The sequence below is a fragment of the Tachypleus tridentatus genome, chromosome 7, assembly GCF_004210375.1.
Source record: "Tachypleus tridentatus isolate NWPU-2018 chromosome 7, ASM421037v1, whole genome shotgun sequence".
In the NCBI taxonomy this organism is placed as follows: Eukaryota; Metazoa; Arthropoda; class Merostomata; order Xiphosura; family Limulidae; genus Tachypleus; species Tachypleus tridentatus.
This window is the reverse complement of record NC_134831.1, coordinates 122,601,884-122,615,793: the sequence shown is the minus strand read 5'-3', so window position 1 is coordinate 122,615,793 and position 13,910 is coordinate 122,601,884. Positions and strand designations below refer to the sequence as shown.

The 13,910-nt window shown below is 31.0% G+C and overlaps 1 protein-coding gene across 1 annotated transcript in view; it reads right to left on the bottom strand.

The window, feature by feature from the left end:
* LOC143256517 (cardioacceleratory peptide receptor-like) overlaps positions 1-13,910 on the bottom strand; it is a 70,961-nt gene that overhangs the window by 19,104 nt on the left and 37,947 nt on the right. Inside the window, exons 3-4 of the mRNA XM_076513849.1 lie at positions 6,577-6,680; positions 262-355 (exon numbers count right to left, since the gene is read on the bottom strand). Coding sequence (XP_076369964.1) covers positions 262-355; positions 6,577-6,680 — 198 coding nt within the window. The remainder of the gene's footprint in view (positions 1-261; positions 356-6,576; positions 6,681-13,910) is intronic.

Genomic DNA, 13,910 nt, shown 5'->3' with positions numbered 1-13,910 from the left:
GTTTATATTATATTAAACAACGTTTTATAACTAAAACTAAGAATGTCGAATAATGACAAACAAAAGTATTATATTTGTTTATATTATATTAAACAACGTTTTATAACTAAAACTAAGGATGTGGAATAATGACATAAACAAAAGTATTATATTTGTTTATATTATATTAAACAACGTTTAATAACTAAAACTAAGAATGGGGACAAATGGCATAAACAAAAGTATTATATCTGTTTATTTATGAACTATACAAGCACTCACGTCCTCCTAAGAATTTCATGGGATTAATAATAGCATCATAACGGTCAATGCTTAACGCTACCAGGACGTACGTGGAGGAATATGTGACTACAATCTGAAACAAAAGGATTATATCTAGAGAATATTGACTTTTGAGAAACGCAAACAAGTCAAAAAGAAAATATTTGTAGCACAACAGCATGTATTTATTTTAAATTCAAATAACTAATCCCTAAACAGATAGAATATTCCAACGGAAATCTCTAATTAACTATTATTTGCTCATTTATTTATTATAGTAAATATTTTGAAGATGCTTTGAAGATTTCGATTAATGATTCGGGAAATTAAATATGTGAATGAGTTGTGCCTGTTTGATAAAAAAAAACAGCGAATTCCAGAAATAATGTTTTGTTAATCTCCTTTCAAACTCCAAATACATCAAAAATTCACTTATATTGTCTCTGGAGATCCATACAAATGAAATTAAAACTCTGTTATTTGGAATTGCTCTTCACTCTGTGTTTACCTGCCTTGTTGGGACTTATTTTCGAAAATTAAATAAGGACAGAACTGTAATAAGATTAGAGATATAACACAGTTTGATGTTGTTGTTTTTGTAACTTCACCAAATTTTAGATTTTTATGTTGGCTTCTTATCGTTTATTTTCCTTCTCAGTTTATGAAAAATTCCAGTGAAATTAGAACATAATATCCCTTGCATCCTTTGAAACCTATCATTTTCTAATATTAAATCATAGAAAGGTGTTTTAATATAATCCTATATGTACAATTCGTTAAGCAAAAATAAAATATTTTAGACTTCTTGGGACAAGTAATTTCTAAGTCTAACACTCAAAATATTTTGGTATTAGTATTTTCAATACATTTTTAAAACAATGAATGTTATATTTTCTAGTTGTTTGTAAATAAAATTGTCAGAACGTTTCTCTCACGAAGAAATAAACAAGGTCGATAAGACGATTAATACTTATTACTGTATGCGTTTCTTCCAAAAATAATAAACTATAATATAAGTAGGTATAACACAATAATAAACTATAATATAAGTACGCATAACAAATATAATAAACTATAATATAAGTACGAATAACAAAAATAATAAACTATAATATAAGTAGGTATAACATAATAATAAACTATAATATGAGTACGTATAATAAAATAATAAAGTATAATATAAGTAGGTATAATAAACTACAATATAAGTAAGTATAATAAAATATTAAACTATAATTTAAGTACGTATAATAAAATATTAAAGTATAATATAAGTAGGTATTTCAAAATAATAAACTATAATTTAAGTACGTATAACAAACAAAATAATAACAAAAAATAAACTATAATATAAGTAGGTATAACAAAATAATAAACTATAATATAAGTAGGAATAACAAAATAATAAACTATAATATAAGTACGTATAACAAAATAATAAACTATAATATAAGTACGTATAACAAAATAATAAATATATAATAAAAACTATAATATAAGTAGGTATAACAAAATAATAAACTATAATATAAGTACGTATAACAAAATAAAAAACTATAATATAAGTAGGTATAACAAAATAATAAACTATAATATAAGTAGGAATAACAAAATAATAAACTATAATATAAGTACGTATAACAAAATAAAAAACTATAATATAAGTAGGTATAACAAAATAATAAACTATAATATAAGTAGGAATAACAAAATAATAAACTATAATATAAGTACGTATAACAAAATAAAAAACTATAATATAAGTAGGTATAACAAAATAATAAACTATAATATAAGTACGTATAACAAAATAATAAACTATAATATAAGTACGTATAACAAAATAATAAACTATAATATAAGTAGGTATAACAAAATAATAAACTATAATATAAGTACGTATAACAAAATAATAAACTATAATATAAGTAGGTATAACAAAATAATAAACTATAATATAAGTAGGTATAACAAAATAATAAACTATAATATAAGTAGGTATAACAAAATAAGGTATAACAAAATAATAAACTATAATATAAGTAGGTATAACAAAATAATAAACTATAATATAAGTACATATAACAAAATAATAAACTATAATATAAGTAGGTATAACAAAATAATAAACTATAATATAAGTAGGTATAACAAAATAATAAACTATAATATAAGTAGTAGGTATAACAAAATAATAAACTATAATATAAGTAGGTATAACAAAATAATAAACTATAATATATGTAGGTATAACAAAATAATAAACTATAATATAAGTACGTGTAACAAAATAATAAACCATAATATAAGTAGGTATAACAAAATAATAAACTATAATATAAGTATGTATAACAAAATAATAAACTATAATATAAGTAGGTATAACAAAATAATAAACTATAATATAAGTAGGTATAACAAAATAATAAACTATAATATAAGTACGTATAACAAAATAATAAACCATAATATAAGTACGTGTAACAAAATAATAAACCATAATATAAGTAAGTATAACAAAATAATAAAGTATAATATAAGTATGTATAACCCCATCATCAGTATCTGGCAAGATTTACTTACCGTTCATATATTTTACCAGACATGACCTCCATCTATATCTGCTGATATCATTTCCGTCATATTTAACCCTTACTATCTTTCTAACGATAAATAAACCTTGTAATACTCGTCACTGATTGTATCAGAAGGAAACAGATCAAAGTTTTATCCAAACACGTGGTATGTTCTACCATCAATAAAATTCTCCTCGTGTTTATTAATCGTTGTTTTTTTTTATTAGTACTATGTGCTTTCTTACTCGAGGGGGCCCGGCATGGTGTTCGACTCGTAATCCGAGGGTCGCGGATGCGAATCCCGGTTGCACTAAACATACTCGCCTTTTCAGCCGTGGGGGCCTTATAAAATTACAGTTAATCCCACTACTCGTTGGTAGAAAAGTAGCCCAACAGTTGGCGGTAGCTGATGATGACTAGCTGTTTTCCCTCTAGTCTTACACTGCTGAATGAGGGAGGGCTAGCGCAGATAGCTCTCGAGTAGCTTTGCGCGAAATTCAAAATAAATAAAAAAAATACTTGAAGCACTCACACAAATGTGACGTCATTATATTTACATATTACGAAAATAATGTTCAATTCATGTCGTTTCTTCATCTAGTAATGTTAAATTAAATTAATGTTGACAAATCACCCGAAGCTAAGTCAAGTTTTCCACGAATTTTATGTCTATGTCACTATACTTCATATATCTTGATACACGACACGCTGATGTCGGAACTTAAATGGCACATGTTGTTTTTCTTTTATTTAAACAATTCCACTTGTGTTTCAAATCTATAAACTTATCACGCCACCTGGCTTTAAAAATAAAACTCCTTACTTTGTTAGTGTGAGTATATATTTTAAAAAATCAAATGATTTTCAAAACTATAACGTTTGGTCTCGTTAATATGGCGGTGAAAAAATGTTTGAAAAGCAAACAATTATAATTTTCGACCTAAGTTGTGGTAAGACGTCGAGTTCAGAGTTGATAATGATTTCATTTCTTCATTGTACTAAAAACACTGACATTATTTTCTAAATACCTCTAGAAACACGTGTTTGTTTGTTTGTTTGTTTGTTTTGGAATTTCGCACAAAGCTGCTCGAGGGCTATCTGTGCTAGCCGTGCCTAATTTAGCAGTGTAAGACTAGAGGGAAGGCAGCTAGTCATCACCACCCACCGCCAACTCTTGGGCTACTCTTTTACCAACGAATAGTGGGATTGACCGTCGCATCATACGCCCCCACGGCTGGGAGGGCGAGCATGTTTAGCGCGACGCGGGCGCGAACCCGCAACCCTCGGATTACGAGTCGCACGCCTTACGCGCTTGGCCATGCCAGGCCTAGAAACACGTGAGAATATATTAAGCAACATCCAATTTACTCCCATATCTTAGAAGGGGTAAGGGGTCGAAAATTTGTTGAATCACACGCAATAGAATCGTAAATGGCATGGCATGGCCAGGTGGTTAAGGCGCTTGACTAGGGATCTGACAGTCCCGGGTTCGAATCCCCGTCACACCAAACATGCTCGTCCTTTCATTTGTGGGGATGTTATAAGGTAATGGTCAATCCCACTATTCGTTGGTAAAAGAGTAGCCCAAGAGTTGGCGGTGAGTGGTGATGACCACCTGCCTTCCCTCTAGCTTTACACTACTAAACTATGGACGGCTAGCGCAGATATCTCTTGTGTAGATTTGCAGGAAATTGAAAAAACAAAACAAAAAACAGAATCGTAGAATAGACAAAATGTTTTTAATATTACGTGTTGTTTTGACTGATAACTGCAGATACAAGCTCTTAACGAACTGAAAACTCACTTGAAGAGTCAGAAACTATTCATTATTTTTAAATGAATCATAGATGAAGGATCAGTAACATTTCAATAAACTGCGAATATTAATATTTTTCACATATTTACTGTCAAAATGCTATTACAACTCAATAATGCTAAATAATATAAAGGTATATATTACTGTATATAATTTAAAATATATTAAAATCTCTAAACCAGTTGTCAGTAGTTTCGCATTATAGGAAATAAATATCTATATAATTTTTGTATTACTGGTTTATTTTTGTTTTCGCAAACAAATCAATATAGCAAGGTTGTAATAGGTTAACTTAAAGCAATGTGGAGTGTTATACGAGGGCTGTTCAAAAAATACGCGGACTGACGTCATAAAACAAAATGTACTTTATTTAGAAGTTACAGGTCTGGGACCCCTTCAAAGTACTCTCCTCCCCAACGCACACACTTATCCCAACGGTGTTTCCACCTGTTGAAACAGTCCTGGTATGCTTCTTTTATAATGTCCTCCAGCTCCTTCGTCGCATTTGCCTTAATCTTGGGAATCGTCTCAAATCTTCTTCCTTTCAAGGGTCTTTTGAGTTTGGGGAACAAGAAAATATCTCAAGGACCAAGGTCAGATGAGTAGGGGGGGTGGGGAAAAACAGTGATTGCGTGTTTGGCCAAAAACTCACGAGTTCTGAGGCAGAAATTTCGCAGTAACGCGGTGCATCTTCAATTTTTCGGTCAAAATCTCGTAACAAGATCCAACTGATATCCAACACTCTTCAGCAAGCTTCCTGACAGTCAGACGTCGATTTGCCTGCACCAGGGTGTTGATTTTGTCGACGTGTGGGTCGTCAATTGACGTGGAAGAACGTCCAGGACGCTCATCATCTTCAATGGACTGTCGACCATCCTTAAAACGTTCATGCCACTTGAAACATGCCGTACGCTTCATAGCAACATCAGCGTAAGCCGTGTTAAGCATAGCAAAAGTTTCAGTCGCAGAGTTTCCAAGTTTAACACAAAATTTCACAGCAAGTCGTTGCTCCTTCAGGTCATTCATTCTGAAATCCGCCAAACGAAAAAATCGCACTTCACTTAAAACCGCGCAGCTAATACACAAATGAAGATATCTGCAATCGGGAAATGGCGTCGTAATCAGCTGATCTGTGCAAACCTAGCGACACCAAGCGGATTCCCCTGGAACCAGCTGGAGCCGCGCAATTCAAACAGTCCGCGTATTTTTTGAACAGCCCTCGTATATATATGTGAAAACGGCTCGTTTGAGTTGAGAAAATATTTTACGTAGAGGAGCGAACAACGTTTCGACCTTCTTCGGTCATCGTCAGGTTGACAAATATTTCTCTAGAAGTGGGTTTTCTCGACATTACTGATTACTAATGTGAAGTGTGTTTGAGTCAGTAGGTGCATGACCAAACCTGTATTCGCCTCCAAGTGGCATAGTGGTATGCGTGCAGACTCACAACGCTAAGAACGGTGTTTCGATACTCGTGGTAGGCAGAATACAGGTAGTGCATTGTACAATGTCTAACAAACAAAAAATACATTGGGAAAACATGGAGAAGCTATTAGGTGTAGATATCTTATAAAAAAAACAAACTTTGAGACACTTTTTTTGTAGAATGTCAATCACATAACAATTTATAACAATCGCTTTATTTCTATCATGTAGCATCTTACCTTTCAATACACAGACAGGCCTGAACTAAAAACATCAGGAAAAAGTTCCCGTATAAACTATTTTATTCATTTTAGCAATTATTTGAAACGTATACATAGATACATATATTCAACAAAAACAGTAGCAATGATACAAACTTACAGCTGTTCAAAGAAAAATTTCCAAAGCCGTAAGTATAAACAGGTAATTTTAAATTAATTTCCAAAACAGCGAAAATTATAATGTTCGGTGTTGACGTATTTCATAGATGGCGCTTACCTGCAGGTACTTGATGACCTTACATCCAACGTTCCCAACATGGAACTCAATGGTTGTTCTCCACACAATATCTGTAAGTACGCTTACAAGGCCCACAGTCATATCTAGTGAATGAAAATATAAGACTATAATTTGAACAAATTCAGCCTCCAATTTATGAAACATGTAGTAGTTTGTTTGTTTGTTTTTGAATTTCGCGCCAAGCTACACGAGGGCTATTTGCGCTAGCCGTCCATAATTTAGGAGTGTAAGACTAAATGGAAGGCAGCTAGTCATCGCCAACTCTTGAACTACTCTTTTACCAAAAAAAATAGTGGGATTGAACGTCACATTATAACGCCCCCACGGTTGAAAGGGCGAGCGTGTTTGGTGCGATGGGGATTCGAACCCGCGACCCTCAGATTACGAGTCGAGCGCCTTAACCCACCTGGCCTGCATGGAGTAGAATAAAAGAAGTCACCAGAAACGAAGAACGTTTACAATGTTCAGAATAATTTGTTTATATTGTTTTTCTACTATTCATCTGATTTGTTAGATTATTTTTGTCAAAAACCAGAATGTGAGTTGAAAACCTATCATTAACTTTACCCACAAGTTATACTTACAATGAAAGAAGAACATTAAATCAAGTAGACTTAAGACACTATGGCTGAAAATTACTTAAAACGGATGCAGATAATCCGCAATAGAAACGGATCTTATAAAGATGAAACGATGGCCTGAAGTAGTGGAAAATATACAATGGGTAAGTGACAAAAATTATATGAAAAATTGGGGAAAAATGTTATGGGTCTAAGGATGGAAAACAAATGAGTATCATAAAATTTGGGCTGAATTTTGTGCAGAATATTTTATTTTATTATCGTTGTCAAAATTCTTACTTTCACTTCATATTTTAAATTAATATTATCTATAATTTTGATTTAGAACAAAGCCACATTGGACTATCTGTTGTGCCGACCGCGAGGAAAGAAACGCCGGATATCAGCGTTGTAGGCCAGTAAAATTACTACTTATCTATCCGTAAACAAATACTGTAGATAGGAATCCGTTAACGCTATTACTGTTTAACAAGTATCAAGAATCTACAACATTTAGGTCGTTGATTTCAATGAAATGTACATGAAATAAGCGAAACGATGAAGTACACATTTATATCTTATATAATCTACCAATGGTAGAGCTATAGGTTTACAAAATCACAATGTTGAAATCCTTGGTTTGAATCCTTTTGCTCAGTAGAGTGCAGATAGCCACTGCGTAGTTTACCGGTAAAAACATAGCATCAACATCATTTGAATTTTTGTTTGTACTCTAAGCGCATCACCTAGTGGCATAGAAGTATATTTATAGACTGATGCCGTTAGAAACCAGGTTTCGATACCCGTGGTGGGCAGAGCACAGATATTCCATTGTGTAGCTTTGTGCTTAATTCAAAACAAACAAATTTAATCTAACCTCATTTTTGAAGAAAATAACGAATTTATAATCTTAGAGGTAAAAAAAAACTTGATAGAAGAAAAAACTATTTCAGGTAATGAGGTTCTTAAACGTTTCGGACACGATAGATTTGTTCATTGCAAAACGTTTAAAGTTCAAATATAGAAGTTCACCTGTTCTTTTGTGGTTAGTTTCTTGGAATTTATTTCGGAAAGTCACGATAAGTTCCCTTGTGTGTAACCTACAACAAAGTGCGTGACTGTTATTAGTCTAAAAATAATGAAAACTATTAACAGTATTATTAAATGTTCCATTTTATAAGAAATGTTTAGTCTTATTCGATCTTTCAGAAGTAATTAATTTTATATATATATATATCTAACAAACCGGAAAAACTCTAACCAAAACATGGCCCGGCATGATCAGGTGGGCTAAGGCGTCCGACCCGTAATCCGAGAGTCGCGGGTTCGAATCTCCGTCCCATCAAAATGTTCGCTCTTTCAGCCGTGGGAGCGTTATAATGTGATGTGCAATCCCACTATTCTTTGGTAAAAGAGTAGCCCAAGATTTGGCGGTGGGTGGTGATGACTAGCTGCCTTCCCTCTAGTCTTACATTGCTAAAATAAGGATGCCTAGCGCGTCCTAACCATCTGGCCACTTTTCGTTGGGTATAGAGTAACCCAAGAGTTAGCGGTGGATAGTGATGACTAGCTGCCTTCCCTCTAGTCTTACACTGCTAAATTAGAGACGGCTAACGCAGATATCCCTCGAGTAGCTTTGCGCGAAATTCAAAAACAAACAAACATACATATAACGAGTAAACCTGGTGTGTTGATAAAGCATAAGGAAATTATATGTATGCTTTAATGTGTAGCGTGTATATATATATATATATGGCTTTTTTTGCTATATGACATGCATCGTCTGTGTGTAGCAATTGCATTTTAAGCGTCATATAAGTTGTGATTATTATTTTAGACATATCTTTACATGTTTGCATACATCTTAGCTCATGGTCCCCTACTGCATAATTAATACATTAATGGCTTACTATGCATACTTCTCACGAGTTAAATCCTGTATTATGTACTAACGTCGGTTATTTTTAGAGTTGACTTAGAAAATGTTGTTGTTTTTTTATCTCTACGCAAAACTCATATTTGCTTTGACAATAAATCCCTAACGTGTCTAAACATATAAAATGTGTATATATAAAACATCTGTAAGGAAACTTTGTTAAAACTAGAAATACGTTTGTGTACATTTCCACTTTGATGGTATAAAAGACTCGCGTTGGGGTTCTTACCGTGATAATTCCTTCGGAAGCTTAAGTCCAGTAGCGGTCTCTCATATTACCATTAACTCGGAATATATGTTAATAATATAATCACAAAGCATCATTCTTACGCGGAAAGTAAATTTTGAAAGTACTTTCGAAACGTATTACGCTCATCATACATATTAAGCGCTTTAGAGAAAACTTAATAAAATTCAAGAATGTTTTCTTTGTTGTTTTCGTGTCAGGCACGTGCATTGTTCTGGACATGTCAAATTTTGCCTTGTTATTATGAAATACAATTTCTGGTTACTCTGAGAAACTTGTCAATCAATGAGGATTGACAAAATATAAAACGTGAAAATATATTTGTGTTATTGAAAACTAAATATATGGCTGAACGTAAACGCAGCTGTACAACGACTATATACAATTATGTGAAATCCCATGATGTGAGCTGCATTGGTAAATTTCAATGGAAATTTTTTTTTGGCAAATACTAAGCAGATTTAAAGTACGAATAGAACCAGAGCTTTTGAAAAAAAATACATAATCCATCACAAACGTTAACAAAAAAAACTAGTTATGCAAATATTGGAATTTGATTTTTAAACACGAATAGAGAAAAAAAAATATTATCTTTCTGTTCTGGTTTAAATATATTTTCTTGTAAAAAACGTCAGTGGTTGTGTAATAATTCTCCCATTAGATACGTGAACTGTAGAAACAGATCATATTATTAAAATACCGTAGTCATTTTTGCTTTCAAGAAAGCCTTTACATGTTGTGTTCCATACATATTGTTTTGCTCTTTCCCAGGAGATAATGTCTAATTAAATCAATTTTTTCCCCTTTGGTTCAAACCACCGCGTCCAGTATTGTAATCTTGTACTTCAGAGTAAAGAAACTAGATTTATTTTTATGACTTATATAAATTATGAGAATTATTCTATCCAGAAATACATTATTCATGCAGTTTAAATAATGATATAACTCCTAAATGGTTTGAATCAAAATAAGGTTCTTAATGTCACTGTTTAAATTACGAAGTGAAGTATATATCATTTATAATTATATCATCAGATGAAGCTTCAGTAGAACTGACTTATTCCTAACACTGGTAAAGTTTAAAAAGTAATACACACTTCAAACGTTAATATATGATTGCATGTACTGTGTGTCAGTAAAGTCTGGAACCATAGGCGATACGCAACTGTTCGTAATTTCAGATACACGACATATTTCCGGTGCTGCCTGAGCAAGAGAAACTCAAGTTAATATTACTGTGTGGCAGAGAAGGTTTGATCGCAACGGTAAGTCGTTGCCGAATTCAATGCATATCATCCAGAAGAGAGTAAAATGTCACAAGAATTGTTGTTGGGAAGTTTCTAGCTAAGGAGACTGTCAGCATGAATGACGCGAATATTCTTCGCAGTTCTCAGAGAGAATAGAATTACAGTTCCAAACTTGTTTCAAATTAGAATGACATCACGTAGAACACATTCTTTAAAAATCATTGATTCGCTTCTGGTTCTAAACTTTTCGGACACCCTGCAGTTTTTAATACACATGCATTCTATCTTAATATAAAAGAATGACTTAATTTACATTGTTTGGATAGTGATATATGAGCTCACTGAAACTAGGAACTTGTCGAGAACTATTTTAATACAATATAAAAGTTTCGTTAATCTTAAGTTACATTGTATGAATAGTGATATATGAGCTCACTGAAACTAGAAACGTGTCTAGAACTATTTTAATACAATATAAAAGTTTCGTTAATCTTAAGTTACATTGTTTGGATAGTGATATATGTGCTCACTGAAACTAGAAACTTGTCTAGAACTATTTTAATACAATATAAAAATGTCGTAAATCTTAAGTTACATTGTTTGAAGAGTGATATATGAGTTCACTGAAACTAGAAACTTGTCTAGAACTATTTTAATACAATATAAAAGTTTCGTTAATCTTAAGTTACATTGTATGAATAGTGATATATGAGCTCACTGAAACTAGAAACGTGTCTAGAACTATTTTAATACAATATAAAAGTTTCGTTAATCTTAAGTTACATTGTATGAATAGTGATATATGAGCTCACTGAAACTAGAAACTTGTCTAGAACTATTTTAATACAATATAAAAATGTTGTAAATCTTAAGTTACATTGTTTGGATAGTGATATATTAGCTCACTGAAACTAGAAACTTGTCTAGAACTATTTTAATACAATATAAAAATGTCGTAAATCTTAAGTTACATTGTTTGGATAGTGATATATTAGCTCACTGAAACTAGAAACTTGTCTAGAACTATTTTAATACAATATAAAAGTTTCGTTAATCTTAAGTTACATTGTTTGAATAGTGATATATGAGCTCACTGAAACTAGAAACTTGTCTAGAACTATTTTAATACAATATAAAAATGTTGTAAATCTTAAGTTACATTGTTTGAATAGTGATATATGAGCACACTGAAACTAGAAACTTGTCTAGAACTATTTTAATACAATATAAAAGTTTCGTTAATCTTAAGTTACATTGTTTGGATAGTGATATATGAGCTCACTGAAACTAGAAACTTGTCTAGAACTATTTTAATACAATATAAAAGTTTCGTTAATCTTAAGTTACATTGTTTGGATAGTGATATATGAGTTCACTGAAACTAGAAACTTGTCTAGAACTATTTTAATACAATATAAAAGTTTCGTTAATCTTAAGTTACATTGTTTGGATAGTGATATATAAGCTCACTGAAACTAGAAACTTGTCTAGAACTATTTTTATACAATATAAAAATGTCGTTAATCTTAAGTTACATTGTTTGGATAGTGACATATGAGTTCACTGAAACTAGAAACTTGTCTAGAACTATTTTAATACAATATAAACATGTCGTTAATCTTAAGTTACATTGTTTGGATAGTGACATATGAGCTCACTGAAATTAGAAACTTGTCTAGAACTATTTTAATACAATATAAAAGTTTCGTTAATCTTAAGTTACATTGTTTGGATAATGATATATGAGCTCACTGAAACTAGAAACTTATCTAGAACTATTTTAATACAATATAAAAATGTTGTAAATCTTAAGTTACATTGTTTGAATAGTGATATATGAGCACACTGAAACTAGAAACTTGTCTAGAACTATTTTAATACAATATAAAAGTTTCGTTAATCTTAAGTTACATTGTTTGGATAGTGATATATGAGCTCACTGAAACTAGAAACTTGTCTAGAACTATTTTAATACAATATAAAAGTTTCGTTAATCTTAAGTTACATTGTTTGGATAGTGATATATGAGTTCACTGAAACTAGAAACTTGTCTAGAACTATTTTAATACAATATAAAAGTTTCGTTAATCTTAAGTTACATTGTTTGGATAGTGATATATAAGCTCACTGAAACTAGAAACTTGTCTAGAACTATTTTTATACAATATAAAAATGTCGTTAATCTTAAGTTACATTGTTTGGATAGTGACATATGAGTTCACTGAAACTAGAAACTTGTCTAGAACTATTTTAATACAATATAAACATGTCGTTAATCTTAAGTTACATTGTTTGGATAGTGACATATGAGCTCACTGAAATTAGAAACTTGTCTAGAACTATTTTAATACAATATAAAAGTTTCGTTAATCTTAAGTTACATTGTTTGGATAGTGATATATGAGCTCACTGAAACTAGAAACTTATCTAGAACTATTTTAATACAATATAAAAATGTCGTTAATCTTAAGTTACATTGTTTGGATAGTGATATATGAGTTCACTGAAACTAGAAACTTGTCTAGAACTATTTTAATACAATATAAAAGTTTCGTTAATCTTAAGTTACATTGTTTGGATAGTGATATATGTGCTCACTGAAACTAGAAACTTGTCTAGAACTATTTTAATACAATATAAAAGTTTCGTTAATCTTAAGTTACATTGTTTGGATAGTGATGTATTAGCTCACTGAAACTAGAAACTTGTCTAGAACTATTTTAAAACAATATAAAAGTTTCGTTAATCTTAAGTTACATTGTTTGGATAGTGATATATGTGCTCACTGAAACTAGAAACTTGTCTAGAACTATTTTAATACAATATAAAAATGTCGTAAATCTTAAGTTACATTGTTTGAAGAGTGATATATGAGTTCACTGAAACTAGAAACTTGTCTAGAACTATTTTAATACAATATAAAAGTTTCGTTAATCTTAAGTTACATTGTTTGAATAGTGATATATGAGCTCACTGAAACTAGAAACTTGTCTAGAACTATTTTAATACAATATAAAAATGTTGTAAATCTTAAGTTACATTGTTTGAATAGTGATATATGAGCACACTGAAACTAGAAACTTGTCTAGAACTACTTTAATACAATATAAAAGTTTCGTTAATCTTAAGTTACATTGTTTGGATAGTGATATATGAGCTCACTGAAACTAGAAACTTGTCTAGAACTATTTTAATACAATATAAAAGTTTCGTTAATCTTAAGTTACATTGTTTGGATAGTGATATATGAGTTCACTGAAACTAGAAACTTGTCTAGAACTATTTTAATACAATATAAAAGTTTCGTTAATCTTAAGTTACAT